Below are 15,774 nucleotides of genomic sequence, written 5' to 3'. Positions count from 1 at the left end.
CGTGATATGGATAAAAACGAGTGGATTTTGTCGCCTTTGTGAAATTAGATGTTTTTCGACTAGTGTGGCTGCTTAGGCATATTGTGGTCAGGGAAATGTTTTGACTTGACTTTTCCTTGAGATGCTTGATGACTCACTTGTTAATGTGGTGATCTTGCAAAGACTCCAACATTGTCTCCAAGCTCAGTCTGTATTTGTCACTGCCTAACATGTCAGTGATGAGCTCTGCAGCCATAAACATCCACAAAAACCAGACAGATTAGGGTCAGGGGTGTCAAACTCATTTTAGCTCAGAACCAAATGGAGGAAAACCTACTCTCAAGTGGCCTGGACTGGTAAAATCAATCATCCAGCGGAAGGAAAATGCCCCAATCAAATTACTGTATGTGGTTGTACAACTTCTTTTCAAGGGGAAGAGTGAAGTGCAAGGAAAATGAAACAGAAAAAAACGTTGCTGCAGTGTCTCATTTTGGACCTGGGTGGCCTGGTTTGCCACTGTCAGGAGAGTCAATTGAAAAAGAAATACAAATGTGACTATTTATAAGAGCCGAATGTCTGGTAATGGCGCAGATGACGCCCCCTGCCCGTTGTGAAACTCTTTGGGGCAATTGAAGGATTTTACCTGCTCCGAGTAGCATAGTGAAGCTAGATACAAGTGTGGCAAGGGTTCACTTGTAAGGACATCGGACTAATGGGTTCATCCTAATACATGACAAATTCATCTTTGAGACCCCTGCATTAGGTCAAAGTAAAGTATGTGACGCAGGGCGAGCTGTAAATGCGGCACGAACCCGGGACTAGGCGCAGGAGACATTCCAGGCATCGCTCCTTGGTTTGCTCCCTTTCTACGGCGCTACGTTCCGGCTGCGCTTGGGCGGGCAGGCTGCCTCCGGGCCACACGGCTTCCTGCAGCACCTGCAGGTAAATGACCCAACAAGGGGCGCTGGTCAAGTGGGCCACTCCCACCTCCATCCACCTGGGGCAAAAAGCATCATCGCAAATGTACGTGCGATACGTGCAAAGGGGCGCAACACGTAAGAGCGGGAGCTTGTGTATCTGGTCAAGTGGGCCACTCCCACCTGCATCCGCTTGGGCCAATTAGCCATCACCTTTGTAAGTGTACGCGCGATGCGTGTAAAGTGATGAAACACAAGGAAGCGTTGAAGGTTCAAACGTGAAAGCGGCGTCTTGAATGACTTCATGTTGACACAAAGCAATGACATTAATGCCAGCGGAACTCTGGAGCCTAAACAGAGGCGCTTCCCACAGACATTGCCGGCAGACAGGCCCAGCGTTAATCACTCACATGCCTTTGTTGAAATCGCAACGTCCAATTTGGCGTCAGAATTGGATTTCACATGAAAACAAAACAACAACGAAAACAATAATGCCTTGGAAGGGAAGCCTGAGCACGTGCCATGCAACATTCCCAAGTAACTCTCCTTACTCAAGAACAGGCCCAAAGACTGATCATCTGTAGGAAGGAGGAGAACATTTTCATGTCTGTGGTTTTTTGCAGTATTCTTACACTCATTAATACCTGCCATAAATCTTAACCGCATCTTTACATTTCACGATTTGATTTGAGGAAACTGCCTGCGCATGCCGCACTTTGAAGGTACCACTGCCTTTGAAAGCCGATTAACGCTCACATGAGCTTACAATGCCCCTTTAGAATACAAGCCTGCCCTCTAGTGACAATGAACAGTTTTAGGCGAATTAGTGGACTGTAATTTTCCAGAAATCCACATTATCAATCCCTTTTGGAATAATATCATGTTTACGTATTAAATCGATACTCAAGTATCTTAGATTGAATGTCTGGACTCGTAAAACCGTGAAAATACGTCCCTGGCATTGATAATATCCCTGCTATTGACCACTTCAATAAAACAAGAGATTTCCAATGTAAATGAATTAAAGTTGTCAATAGTCGAAATGAATACTTGTGACGCTTTCTATAAATGAACTAATGGAATAACAATAGAATTTTTAGGTATGAACGTCATCAGAGAAAGTCTGATATTCATTCTCGAAAAATGCATCTTGTGATGATTTAAATCCAACCTCTCAATAAAAGTGCCAAAGATGAGCCTGATGGCCTTCTGGATGTTCTCGGTGCACAGCCAACTCCACTGGTCCTTCATCAACAAACACAAAATGTTCAGCGCGACATCCGCCACAGCTGTGTCTGAAAAAAAAAAAAAAAACCATAATATAACAGCAAGATACAGCATCCCTTTTCAATAAAAGCAAATAGAAAATGCGGTGTTGTGCTGCCCTCATGTGGCTCAAAACTGCACCTACCGACACAACTGTAAAGCAAAATGCATTTTTAATGAAAGACAGTTGAAGGGACGAAACAAAAATGAAACACTGAGAGAAAAGGGTGTGTACTACGTACCTGTACTCTGCGTTTTCTTCTTGTCGGTGCCCAAGGGCTCCCTGCGCTTGTTTTTGTCTTTGCTTTGGACCTGGCATAAAAGTCTTTCCTGCTCCAGGACAAAGCTCTCCAATCTGGACAAGGACATGCCACTGAGCACCTACAAGGAATTGGACAAGATCTTTGCTATACAAATGCATTCACTGATGTGTAATTGTCAACTGCAGGGGTGCCCAGACTTTTTTTTTCTGAGGGCCACATACAGAAAAACAGAAAGACGAAAAGGGCCACTTTATTTATTTTAATTAATCAAAGAATTACGCTTTGCCTTTTAATGTAGTCATATACAAAACTGTGTGTTTACAACCATCTTTTTTGTTTGTTTTTTAATAGCATTGCAGGCCATGCGAAAACTGTGTTTTTAGCGGATGTCGTGGGCCGCAAAAGGTCCTCAGGCCCTAGTTTGGACACCTCTGCTTTACTATATGAGAACTTACAGGGCTGCCTTCACTAAAGCAATATGTGACTTTAGGATGTAAGTCAGGCATATTGAGAGATGGAGACGCTTTGCTTGGGAACATGAGCCTCCTGGGCGAACATTTTGAAGGACAGCTTCGGTCATTTAAGAGAAAAGACAAATGAGTCGACAGTTGTTGTGTTCCACCTGTATTTTCTGCCGTCCAGCGTTCTCCCATCGGAGTCTCCCTCCAGGTCCTCCGTTGGACTCGTGGCCTCGGGGTGAGGGAAGGCTGTCTTCAATGTGTCTAAAGCATTTTCCATCATCTATGTGTGGGAGGGGGTTGGTTGTTTGTTTTCCATTTATTTACAAACAACCACGAGGTTAAAATGGGCAAATCCCCAAATTGGGTCGTTTTGCACAAAACAGCGCAAAACCCGTGGCTATATTTTCTTATATTCATATCACCCAACTTTTTGGGTTGAATATACATCCCAAAAAGTTGGTTTGGAGTTGGAATTTGAGATTTTGGTATCATGGTCCACGGTGGAGTAATTGCTTGTCACCTTATCGATTCTTGACCTGGCAAAAGGCCTCTTCTCAAAATATGTGCAAACCCCGGAGTTGAGAGACAGGAATTCCTGCATGTCCTCACTCCGAGCCGTCTCGGGTATGCTGTTAAGTTGCTATAAAACAAAAGAGATCCAATTGGAAGGGCCGCACGTGGCGGATTGCGTTCGGAGCCAACATCAACCTTGAGGAAGGCGTCCAGTTGACCTTTCCGAGCTTCCACCTTGTCGCCATCCGTGTTGCCAAAGGGAAGGTCGGGGAACATCCTCTTTGGACCTTTTACATCTGCAGTACAAGAAAATGAGCGGGAATTGTGTGAAAACATACCAAGCCATCCGTTTGGATCAGGAATGAAGCAAGTTAGAGTTGGAATGCTCCTCACTCTTGACAAACTTCTTCACTTCTGGGTTCTCCTCTAAACACGTCTGCAAGTTGAGGAACTCGCTGTATCTGCGGTTGACCGAGTGGCAGGTCGCAGGTTGCAAAAGGTCGCCGCTTTCGGGGCTTGTTGCCGTCTCAAACTGACAAAAGATAAATGAAAGGAAGGAGAAAAAAATAAAATAAATACATCTTCACTTAGGTCTTATGATTGATTGCAAAGCGCCTCTGAGGATAGAGAAACGTTTTGCGTCCCTCCACTCGCTGGAAATAGGCTCATTCATCTATAAACATTGTAGAAGTACACCTAAAATTGTATCATTTTTAACATTGAAAAACAAATACAGAACGATGAATTAGCTTTCAACAAATGTTAACTACTTTTTTAAAGGGGTTGTATAGGTGACAGAAATTTGAAAAAATAAAAATAGTGTGGCTGAAATTTAAAAAAAATGTCTGTCAATCCTCATTTAAACTTGAAACATTTGTGAGCAACAGGTTTGATGTTAAAAGAAATTGAATCAACAAATAATAAGAGCTTCAAGATTTTAACCAGAAGAAAAAGGTATAGAACATTGTGCTGATTTATTTTTTCTAAATCTTAAATTTTAAAGTGTAGGAAAAAAAATATTGTTGACAGCAAGTGAAAAAGTTTAAAACTCCAGCACACACTTGAACAATGAGAGCGCCACTGCACCCTCTGCTGTCGTAGAGGTGCAATTACATTTCAAATGGCAAAACCAAGGGGAGTTCCGCCGGGTCGTATGCACACCCGTGTCGCAGATGGACGGGTCTAAGGTCCAAAAAGTGTATTGTTACCGTGATGGTGTAGAGAGTATAAGGATGCATTCCGGTGCCTCGCTGCTCCCTGGCGATGAGCGTCCCCGCAATTTGCACATTATGGATGCCTACCGGTGGCTTGTTTGGCGTGTCAAAGTTTAAGGGGCCGAGGCAAAGCCTGTTGGAAGAACCCGTTGAGGATCTCTCTTGAGGTGTACCCGCAGGCCAGCGGCAATCCGCAGGCGCCGCCGCCTTCGGCGCAAGATTTTTCAATGGGCCGAAGCAGCCAAAATCATCGGGCTCATCCTTTGAATTGATGGAGTTGCAGAAGTTGGACGAGGGAGCGCATTCGCACAAGCGTCCGGCGCCGTCGTCTTCCGCGTCGGAAAGCAGCAGGGAGTCCAGCGAGACCTTGGATTCTGGGAGCTGAGAGTCGAGGGAGCAGCAGTTGAGCTCGGACGGCGGCGGCGCCAGCGGAGCGGCGTGGAACTTCTCCGATTTCCCGCAACCAGTCTCATGGCGAGATGCGTCCTCCTCACGATTGGCGCTCGACGACTCGAGGTGGCTCTCGCCGGGTCGACCCGAAGACGACAGGCGGGTCATCCGCGAATCGCGCAGGGCGCACCTGCGCGAGGCGACGTCTTGCTCTTTTTGCGAACGGGTAAAAACGTCCACGACGGTTTGGTTGAGCCAGTCGGGATCGGAAACTCTGCCGATGAGCGGCAGGAGCACGTTGCAGGTGATGAGTTCGGTAACCATGTAACCGCCGGTTCTGGTTTCCATCTGAGGGTAGGGAACCAGCACGTGCAACACTATGTTAACCAGAGCTCTGGCGTAGCCCAGCTCGGCGGCCGCGTCCCTCACGGCCGGATGGGGGCTGTCTACTTCCTGGTAGAGCTGCCAAAGGCTAAGCTTTTGACCCGCCGGCTCCAGCCGCATGCGTCTGGCTGCCATGTAGCTCTGCAGGTGACCTCCGTACAGCTCTAAGAGGCCTTGGACCAGACCTTTTGCATCCACTTGCCCGGCGCGCTTCTTCAGTTCCATCACCGACTCCAGCATGGAATTACGAACGGCGCGTTCAAACTCGCCTTCCACGTCCGGCAGAAGCGTGCGATACCAGGACGACACGAAATCCCGCACCGCTTTGTGTACAACGTTGTGGATCTCGCGATTGAGCCTTCGCTCGTGCTCGGGAGAGCACCGAGGCGGAGCGGCGCCGCCAAGGGGGAGGAAATGCTCCAAGTGGAGAAGGCTGTTGGCGTCCAGGACGGCGCGCGAGCCGAGCCAGCCTCCCAAAACCACCAGGAGACTGGTGAAGACGCACAGGAGCCAGACGTTGACCAGCAGATGGAAGAGGAGCGACCAGGCCAGCAGAACACCCAGGCCTAACAGTCGTTTACGCTGGCCCAGAACCTCTGGCAGGGACCACTTAGTGGAAGGCATCTCAGACGAGCAGATGAAACCTAACAAGAAATACGTTTTTATCCATGATCACAAAACTTCAACTGCAGGCGGCGGAGCGTACGAATAAATAAGAATAAGATCATTATCTATAAACGATCTAAACTAAGATAATTATCTATAAACGATCTAAAATAATCTATCTTCAAACAAAAAAAAACAACACGAATCAACTTTCAATAAATGTTAACCTTTTCAGGGTTTATACGCGTGTTACAGGTTAGTCTGAAAAAGAAAAAAATAACTGCATCAAAGTGCCTAAAATTAAAAAAATGTCACTTTATTTAAACTTGTAACTGTTTTGACCAGCTGAACCATTGATGCAGAAAAAATAAATGAAATCAAGAAATAATAATACATTTAAATTGATCTGGAACATGACCAGAGGAGCGACAATATAAGGGGAGGTCATGTTTCAAAACCACTTGTATAAATTAAACCTGCTAGAACAATTTCTAAACTAGTCATTATCAAAATCTGTAGTTTTCTGTAGTTTTTTTCCCACAACACAATCGCACTATTGATTAAAGTTACAAAACAATATGCGAGTTCGAGTAAAAGCATCTTTGTCTCCTCGCGAGACTTTGGTTGCCATGACAACAGCAAACCGTGTCACTAAACGCCGCGAGTGCCATGTTTAACGATATTAAAGACGATCTGACAAAGTGTCGCTTTCAGATGTGAAAAATTGAAGATATGCTTCCTTTTAGAGACAATGGGCATAAGTTTAGTACTTGTAACAAATCAATAAACCTTAAAAAAAAACGAGAAAGAAGAAATCACCTGAATGGTTTGAGCTTTGTAGCAGAACTTCAGCAATCTTCCTTGTCTCTTAATCCTCCAAATAAGATTATGACGATCAGCTTGTTTGGCTTCTGAGCGTGCTTTAGGTGTCCACTCCACCTGCCAGAGTAAAAATTATTCATCGTATTCTTTCTTTGTAGCATGAGTTTTCATTATTTCATGACAATATGTGACAAACAACCGTCGGAAATTATTCTCACCTTTTAGAGCAGGCCACAGAGCATTTACATTTTCAAAAGCCCTGTAATATTTATTGATTTCATTTAAACGTTTCCTCTTTGATTGGTTAATGATTTTTTTCGTTTAAAATAAATAAATATTTGGCTAACTAAACATTGTTTAAAAAAAAGAGAGAGGGGAGGGGGAATATTTAACTTTGATTTTATTAGAGAATTCGCTCCGTAATTACATTCCAATTATCAATAAATGACAAACAAGATCATATATACTAAAAATCAAATGCAGCCTCAGGTAGCGGCATGAGTTTGAGCCTTTTCCGTTGCCCGCTCTTGTGCATTTAATACAACAGTACCCTCTAGTGGGCATAATGTAAAAATGTAAGCCATGAAACGAACGTCAAGCGTACAGCACGTCAATAGTGGTAAACGGTGTCGCAATTTATAGCCAGTAGTCCAGTTCATTTTAACAATAAATTATTCAATTATTTTATGATACACGCGCTCATTTGATTATAATTACGAACCTAAATATTTAATAAAATAAAGGATGTGGAATAGGGTTTTATCCCAATATTGCAATTGTTGTAAAAGGTTTATTTGAATATTAAAATAAAATCACGACCATTAATTTTATTAAGGCTTGCACAAAAAAAACCCTCAAAATTTCACTATTTTTTGTTTCGTTTTTATTCACCAAATACAACAAAAGAGCCAAGAAAGCTCGACCAAAATGTATGTCTAACAAATACAATAAAGCTGAGTGGGACAGCAGATTTTAGTGGCGGAACTCAGTCGCCTCATGGTCATATTGACTTTTGAATTGGGTTAAAGGACTGTATTTCCTCATCACTAGCTGCGAAATGTTTGGAAGAATACCATCTTTATATTTTCCATATTCATTGAGACTATCCAGATGTCTTTTTTTGTACTGGACAACAGTTGCTATATGACAAGAAATCAAGTTCTGTTGCGTTCAATCATGTAAGCAAAAGAGAAACTTTTGCTGGTCGTGTGTACGATTAAAAAAAAATTGAAATGTGTCCTTGGAACCATACAATGTAAGTGTATCTCAAGAAGTCAAGTTTTCATAATGTTATGCGATATATGGACCCCTGCTCATCCAAATATTCTGATGACTCGTATCTTTGTGCAATCTAAATTAAACGTCTAACCTTTGAGCTAGTTTTTTTTTAATGCGTTGTCTTTGACGAATAATCTTGTAACCCGAAGGGTTTGTGTTCACGCAAGTGAGTCGTTCTATTGCGAATTAACAATAATAATAATAATCAACCATCGTTGGGTGGTAATACATTAATCGTCTTTATTTGCAGTGAAAACCAAAACTATTTGAAACCAACCCAGTGACATTACTTTGACTCGACGCTTGCGTGACGTCACGGCACGTGGGAAAAAAATGTATAGAGGATTAACAACGGTGAAAGAGAAGGCGTTTTTCAAGTCATCGTTCCTAAGAAATAAACACAACAACATGTGAGAGCGAGTAAACGAGTGGCGATGGCAGCCGGGGCAGTAACATAAGCATCTCCTCGGTTAACCGTGCGCCATACCGCGCGTGCCTCCCACGATTACATAAGCAGTCATGTTATGTAACATGCAATAGCGTCGCGGTAGACTCACTTGCTCAAATCGCTCGAGCAGGAGCGACATGGCCCCAGTCATCACTAACGCGGGTAAGACGCTTCTCTTATTCGATATTACAATTTCCTGGCAGGTACTTTTAATTGCAACGATGACTTGCTAAACTGTAACTTCGCCATCATTGCATCCGCACAGAACGCGTGGGTCGTATTTCACATCTCTCCAGCTTCAAAACATCCCATCTCGCTGGAGTGCACAGCGTGAGGAAAACAAACATGTACCCATGAAACATTGTTGGTATCATTTAATGGGCGCAGGTGACTGTAAAACGTTGAAAATAGGAACAATTTGAAAAGGTGGCCATTTATGGAAAACCGTGGAATAGGCTGGGTTCATATAGTTTGGAAATTAAACAAAAAATATGTATAACCTGAAGAAGATCTTGTATAAAAGCTTATAAGTAACGTGTACATTTTAAATAAAGACAAAATATATGATATATGAATTTTTTTAGATATATATCCAATCCTTAATTATTGTTCCACTTGGTAGATGTGTGAGTTACAACACTAATAACATTACAACTTTGTAACTATGTTGTGTAACTAATTGTATGACAATTTAGTAGCTATGTTTGACGACATGCTTTGAGTAGAACGTCCTCATTTTAAAATGTTTTGATAACTTCAAAACTGTACACCATACCAGTCAAAAGTTTGGAAACACATGCCTGTGCATGAAAATTTACGTTTGCAAATGCACAGCTGTGACCTGAAATGTTTTCCAAAATGCTGACTACTGTACTTACTATACTGCATTTCACTTTTTAGTAACGTGTTGTATAACTCAAACTTGACGCTCCTGTTATGAAAATACAGAGGAACTGTGCCAATTGGATCAAGCACTGGCACGCAACGTCTTGAGATGTGAATTCAAGTCAGATGTCTGCTTTGACACAATCACTCAGCTTTGGGAGTTGTCCATAATGCGGCAAAGCTGGGCAGCGCATTTGAGTCAGCGTTCCACCGCCCCCAAACAATAAATGCATTTTTTTTTCCCTCAAACTAACAATCTACCTTCTACCGTTTTCTCTCGTGCGCCCTATTTTTCAATGCACGACAAAACAAAACACTGGGTGTCATCTTATCAGAGAAGGAGGTGTCACTTGAATTTCTACCATTTTACACGTGGTAAATCTGGAATGGTAATGATGAGCCGTACATTTTTGCAGAGGATGAGGTGAAAGGAGGTACCGCCGCAGGACTGAAGGGTTTGGAGACCATCGCCCCCCTAGTCCGCTCCGCGGAAGAGACGCCCGAGCCAATCCTCGCCGAGGTCCACGGGACCATTCCCCGTTGGATCAATGGCAGCCTGCTCCGAAACGGCCCTGGAAAGTTTGAGTTTGGGGACACTCAGTGAGTTCAACACTAGGCAGTTATAACTTGGATGTAAATACGCAATAAGACACAAGTGCATAATGTTTGGTTGGTCTCAGATCACTCTTTAACCCGGGGGGAAATTTTAACCCAACTCGGACTAGGAGGCGCTCGCTAGGAGGCAAAAATATCGCATTCATTGTCAAAACGTGACAGCTTTCAACATGCCACGCCCTTCTGAATGCGTGCAAAAAAATTCAAATTTAGCCCATGTCGGGCTCATTTACTGCCATTCAAAATTGGAAATATTGTCAATTTGTCCTTTCGACGGCAACTCGCCAACGGGACGCAATAGAAATCAAAAACGGCGGTATGCCTGGAGAACGTCGTCTTTTTAAATGAGCCACCATTTTAGTCAAAGGGCCCACTGTTAAATGTGTTTCCTGCACGCCAGCTACAACCACTGGTTTGACGGGATGGCCATGCTGCACAAGTTCAAGATGGAGGAAGGTCGGGTGACGTACACCAGTCGCTTCCTGCGCAGCCACGCCTACAAGCAGAATAGCGAGCGGGACCGTATCATGGTATCTGAATTTGGTACCGTCACCATGCCTGACCCTTGTAAAAACATCTTCCAGCGATTCTTCTCTTACTTTGAGATGATAAGTGAGTATTAGCATGATCATTGTATTATTGACAGTACAGTTGGGCACTCTTGAAAAGTTATCAAAGGATTCGGGAGGCCACTATGCACTGTGTTATGACATAGGGGAACTAAAGCGGGTAGCGGACATTTGTTTACAGGTTTCTCAGAGTAATGACCTTAGAAGGTATGCTGCAGATTTCCATGAAATGCGCTCACACGGCGTATTTGTTCCAGAGCCCACAGACAATGGAAATGTCAACTTTGTAAAATACAAAGGAGACTACTATGTCAGCACAGAGACCAACTTGATGCACAAAGTCAACCCAGAGAACTTGGAAACACTTGAACAGGTATACAGCTATATAGAGGCGGGCATTTTACATTCTTTTGCCGGCCTGTCACTTACGACCCACTTCATCATCGGTCTGTTGTTTTCGGCGGTTTACCCAAACTGTAATCGTAGCTAACTCAGCCAAACATTAACGGCGCTTCCGTCGTCACTTGCATCCGGTTACTTTAATGCCATCACCTGCTTGCCCACGGAAAGGCATCTCAGAGTGCTTTGCTCAACTATGTGCAAGTGATTTATTCATTCTAATCATACTTAAATAGCAAAACACAAATGTTTCTTAATACTTCATTTAAACATCACCTTTGACTTTGGGCCTGTACAATGAATGCATTGAGCAAGATTGTGCACAGTGTGCATTTCGCTTCATGAAACCATGACTCGAAAACCCAGCGCGAACGTTGACCGCCCAGACATTCTCGCTATTTCAACGACGAGAAAGTCTCGCTTAATCAAAGACACTTTGTTTCTTAATAGTAGCTGCTGCATTCTAATGACCCTAGCACTCAGCTAGCTATTCCTCGGTATAAAGTATGTGTGTGTATGCTTGATTCCTATTTAGACTGTGTCGAAAGTATATGGCAGTTCAAATGTTTTTCCGAAATTTGAAAGATTTGACCCGGTGATAAAATGTTAACAACGGTCACAGACGGTGACGATGACAATAATAAACGAAATCTCCTGTTACATTAGGCTTACCCCGATGTTTTTAAAATGATTTTGTCATTCGGTGGTCCGTCTGCAAAATAGCGGTCCGGACTGCCCAACTGAGTGAGTTGGACAGCAGTCCGACAAAGCGACGTCCAAAAAGCTGAAGAGTAGATGATAATAAGTTGTGTGCTTTGCAGGTAGACTGGAGCACGTTTGTTGCTGTTAATGGAGCCACCGCCCACCCTCACTACGACCCTGATGGGACCAGCTTCAATATGGGCAACTCCTATGGAGGCAAAGGTAAGTGCCAACTTGCTAGCTTAACTCGTTTGGGCTGCCAAACCCCAAAGTTTCTCCATACTCTGACAAATTGACATTGGGCCTATTCCAGGAACCGTGTACAACATCATTCGTGTTCCTCCTGAAGAGTCAAATGCCAAAGACACCCTGCAAGGCGCCAAAATTCTCTGTTCCATCGCACCATCTAACAAGTCACACCCATCCTACTACCACAGCTTTGGTAGGTAACCCGCTTAGCTACTCTCAGGTCAATAATTTTCTTCTTCATAGTAGAGCTAGTTGGTGTACTAAGCCAAGCAAAGGAGCCGTATGTCAGCATGGTCTTTACATTCATGTTTTTTTTTCCTTACAATGGTATGCATTTTCCACTTGCTAAAATTAAAAATGGATTTTTTTTTTTTTTTTAATTTTTGATCAATGGAAATGATCCTGAACTTGTGAGATCCCCTCTCGCCGCCATTGCCAGATAGTTCCGTATAGAGAACGGTGGCGCAGGTGAATATTTTCAGTCGACCCATTTTTAAAGACGACTTAACCGATTCGTTCAGCTCTTCTTCCCTGTCCATGTCTCATCCGAGCGCCCTTCTTCCCTCCAGCCATGTCGGAGAACTACGTGGTGTTCATTGAGCAGCCGATTAAAATCGACCTGATGAAGATAGTCACGTGTAAGCTGAGGGGCAAGGCCTTCTCCGATGCCGTTTACTGGGACCCCAAGCTAGAAACCGTCCTGCATCTGATCAATAAACATACGGGCGAGGTGAGAGGTCGCAAACGGCCTTGAGGGCTCACTCAACAGGCTTTCAATTTGATGGTATTTGTCTCCGTCTCTGTCTGGTCAGGCCAGCCCAGTGAAGTACTACGCCAAAGCTTTTTCAAACTTCCATCAGATCAACGCCTTCGAAGAGGACGGATTCTTGATCTTGGACCTGTGTTGCTCGGACGACGGAAAAGCCCTGGACATCTACTCCCTTCAAAATTTACGCAAGTCGGGAGAAGCGCTCGATGAGGTCATCTCAGCGTAATGGAAACACTTCGCGTTTAATGCTTTGCGGGGCGTTTGATCCGTTCTGTAAAAATCTCGGGACAAAAATAAAATGATCAGAAGTTCATCGTAAAGACTTTTGAAGGAACTTATTGTTTCCGTCCAGGTGTACAACAGGATGAGCAGAGTTTTTCCTCGCCGCTTTGTTTTAGCCCTCGACGTGACCGATGACACGCCCACCGAGCGAAACCTCAACACTCGGCCTTCCAGCGCGGCAACGTGTGTCAAAAAGAGCAACGCTAGAGTGAGTTCGTATTGGTATAAGTTCCTCTGCGAAGCTAATGCGGCGACGGTCGCTTTCAACCAAAACGTTACGTTCTTTCACATCCGCCTTCAATTCTAAAGCCGCAGCTGACGCCGGCTGAAGTCGGACTATCTGCCCAGTGCACATGACAATGACAAGCTGATCCCTTCTTTGTAAACAGATGTTTTGCCAACCCGAGGATCTCCATGGCGACGACCTCTGTCAGTACGGGGGCCTGGAATTCCCTCGCATCAACTACGAACGATACAACACCAGGCCTTATCGCTATTTTTACGGCTGCGGCTTCAGACATATGTTCGGAGATTCGCTTCTCAAGATGGACCTCAACGACAAGGCGCTTAAGGTGCGTCGACATGTGGTTCACTTTGAATTCAAGCATTGGTCAACATGAAATCATTTGTGCTTCATCTTCCAGTCCATGTGCTCTTCATTTGAAAAGAACTTTCGAACTGTACTGGTATACCCATTTCAGAAGCAATGATCCACGCTTACGATCAAAGTCACAAAAATAAACTAGTGCATTTACTGCGAAGCAGAATTAGGATTTATATGTATTTATGTATGTATTAATTTATTTATTTTTATGCCTATGCATACCATGATTCCCCAAATATAATACACACTTTTTTCCCCAAAAATGAAGGCTGTACTTTTGGCCTATAAACCTACAAACTAACTTAAAAAAATAGATGTTTTTTTATTTTGACACCATCCAAGAAGGATTGATCTGTCAGCCACATAGGTGAAGTTTTGACGCACCGATGTGCGTTTTTATATCGGCCGTGTTCTTACTTCCAATAATTGCCGTAATGGGACAAGCTAAAGAACGGACCTCAGTTGGCTGCCAATACCTGTTGCGGCTAACAGCAGCTCGTGTTAGCGCAGGTTGTTACGGGATTATTTCCAATAGATGCTGCATCTTATACAGTAACATGGAAAATACCAGAATTTCACCCCAAAGTGAAGGATGCATCCTCTACACAGGTACGTCTCATATTTGGGGAATTACGGTAATTAAATTATAATGAATAAAATGGAATTTTTTTCCACTCAATGGTTTTCAATAGGCATCAATTATACACGGATTTTCACTATTCACGGGCCGGCCTGGTGCCTGTTACTTGTATAAAACTGATATAAAATGCTTTGAGTACATAAAGGTCAAAAGCTTGACATGATAATTAGTCCTTTATTGAAAAATATTCCCGTTTTTATGCTCATTCCCATACGCGCTCAGGTGTGGTACCAGAAGGGTCTGTTCCCATCAGAGCCGGTATTCGTGCCTTCACCAGACGCGGTGGAGGAGGACGATGGGGTCATCCTCTCTGTGGTTCTCTCCCCCACACAGGTTCCATTTTTTCTCATTATTATTATTATTATTAAACGCGCTTTCTCTCAGCTTGCGCTCTCTCTGAGCCAATCTCAAGCTTGACAAAACGCGACCGGTGCGGCCGCCTCGCCACCAATCTTGTTTTTGCTTTGTACCGCATCAGGATAAAGGCGCGTTCCTCCTGGTTTTGAATGCAAAGACGTTTGAGGAGATGGGAAGAGCCAAGGTGCCTGTCTACATGCCCTACGGCTTCCACGGTGTCTTCACTGAATCCCACTGAATAGGTTGCATCACCAATGATATCAATTATGTTCATCAAAAAACACTCAAGTGCATACAATGACTGATTACTTTTGTATGACGGTACGAAAACGACCGGCTGCTTTTCTGCCTTAAAACAGCACGCTGCTCTATTCAGTATTTTCGATGTTACACAACAGCAAAAGTGCTCCAGCTCACCCACAAAGTGCAAAGAAAGCTTTCATGCCATACAACTTTTTCATCAGTAACATTTCAATGCAACACTTTTTTTTACTATGCCTGTACTTTCTATAAAATTCTAATACCATTTATTACGTGTGATTGTCTTTATTTTCTTCAATTTATTTTTCTTTTTTTGAATTATTTTCATTGTTTGCATCAAACCAAACTTGATGTTTTTTTATTGCACGCTTACATATTGTATGTAACAGCTCATTGCAAAATTGTGACCTCAAACGCTACACATGATGTTAACTACTGTTTCTTTTAACTAAACCTTTATTTAGTTGACTGTAGCTGTAATATAATATCACAAAGAGGAAATGATGTTGTCTCCATTCATTGACTGTCCTTTTGCAATATTATGGCAGAGACTCTCCACAATTGGCTTTTGTAGCCTATATATGAAGCGAAAAACATAGCTAGTAGGTATTATTGCAACAAACCATGTTTTTCAATGAGTTTGTTGCTAAAAGCACTCAAAAATTATTATTCTAATTTCTAACTACACAAGTAGTTTTCACGGTCTTTTATACCGTATACCATCAAGCACACACAGAAATATGCTTTTTGGACTTTTCGTTGCTCTTTCCTGTGAAACCAAACTGTGACGCCAAAACTGAGCTACGAACCAAACTGTGACTTCATGACTTATCATTTCTACCATGATGACTGTTTTATTTGGAACAGATTCATCTCAGGGCAAGCCCAAGTGATATATCCA

General features: G+C 43.2%; 2 protein-coding genes across 6 annotated transcripts in view; one reads left to right on the top strand and one right to left on the bottom strand.

Moving 5' to 3' along the window:
* Nucleotides 1-10,082, bottom strand: part of LOC148408739 (sorting nexin-19-like) — a 38,091-nt gene extending 28,009 nt beyond the window's left edge. For all 5 annotated transcript variants that reach the window (XR_015868531.1, XR_015868532.1, XR_015868533.1 and 2 more), the window contains exons 1-12: nucleotides 9,833-10,082; nucleotides 6,813-6,932; nucleotides 4,608-6,031; nucleotides 3,793-3,931; nucleotides 3,595-3,695; nucleotides 3,407-3,526; nucleotides 3,048-3,166; nucleotides 2,881-2,971; nucleotides 2,405-2,543; nucleotides 2,068-2,191; nucleotides 792-976; nucleotides 138-225 (exon numbers count right to left, since the gene is read on the bottom strand). Coding sequence is in view for 2 of the 5 variants with exons in the window: in XM_088440251.1 (XP_088296377.1) it covers nucleotides 138-225; nucleotides 792-976; nucleotides 2,068-2,191; nucleotides 2,405-2,543; nucleotides 2,881-2,971; nucleotides 3,048-3,166; nucleotides 3,407-3,526; nucleotides 3,595-3,695; nucleotides 3,793-3,931; nucleotides 4,608-6,011 (2,510 nt within the window). In the remaining 3 variants the exon portion in view is untranslated. The remainder of the gene's footprint in view (nucleotides 1-137; nucleotides 226-791; nucleotides 977-2,067; nucleotides 2,192-2,404; nucleotides 2,544-2,880; nucleotides 2,972-3,047; nucleotides 3,167-3,406; nucleotides 3,527-3,594; nucleotides 3,696-3,792; nucleotides 3,932-4,607; nucleotides 6,032-6,812; nucleotides 6,933-9,832) is intronic.
* LOC148408738 (carotenoid-cleaving dioxygenase, mitochondrial-like) lies at nucleotides 8,591-15,374 on the top strand. The gene is made up of 12 exons (XM_088440254.1): nucleotides 8,591-8,703; nucleotides 9,843-10,026; nucleotides 10,442-10,653; nucleotides 10,868-10,983; nucleotides 11,831-11,933; nucleotides 12,025-12,153; nucleotides 12,530-12,690; nucleotides 12,773-12,940; nucleotides 13,082-13,219; nucleotides 13,401-13,583; nucleotides 14,478-14,588; nucleotides 14,734-15,374. The coding sequence occupies exons 1-12, from the start codon at nucleotides 8,679-8,681 to the stop codon at nucleotides 14,848-14,850; spliced, it is 1,647 nt and encodes a 548-aa protein (XP_088296380.1). The 5' UTR covers nucleotides 8,591-8,678; the 3' UTR covers nucleotides 14,851-15,374.
* The last annotated feature ends 400 nt before the right edge of the window (nucleotides 15,375-15,774 follow it).

The sequence above is a fragment of the Hippichthys cyanospilos genome, chromosome 18 (genome assembly GCF_059441005.1).
Source record: "Hippichthys cyanospilos isolate Australia breed blue-spotted pipefish chromosome 18, RoL_Hcya_1.0, whole genome shotgun sequence".
NCBI classification, from domain to species: domain Eukaryota; kingdom Metazoa; phylum Chordata; class Actinopteri; order Syngnathiformes; family Syngnathidae; genus Hippichthys; species Hippichthys cyanospilos.
Note: the sequence above shows the minus strand (reverse complement) of the source record. Positions and strands in the feature narration are given on the sequence as shown.

Bases quoted from the DNA above. Each gene is read 5' to 3' on its own strand.
- LOC148408738 (XM_088440254.1), top strand. From the start codon at position 8,679: ATGGCCCCAGTCATCACTAACGCGG. The intron at 8,704-9,842 runs GTAAGACGCTTC...ACATTTTTGCAG, and splicing joins CCCAGTCATCACTAACGCGG to AGGATGAGGTGAAAGGAGGT. The intron at 10,984-11,830 runs GTATACAGCTAT...TGTGCTTTGCAG, and splicing joins ACTTGGAAACACTTGAACAG to GTAGACTGGAGCACGTTTGT.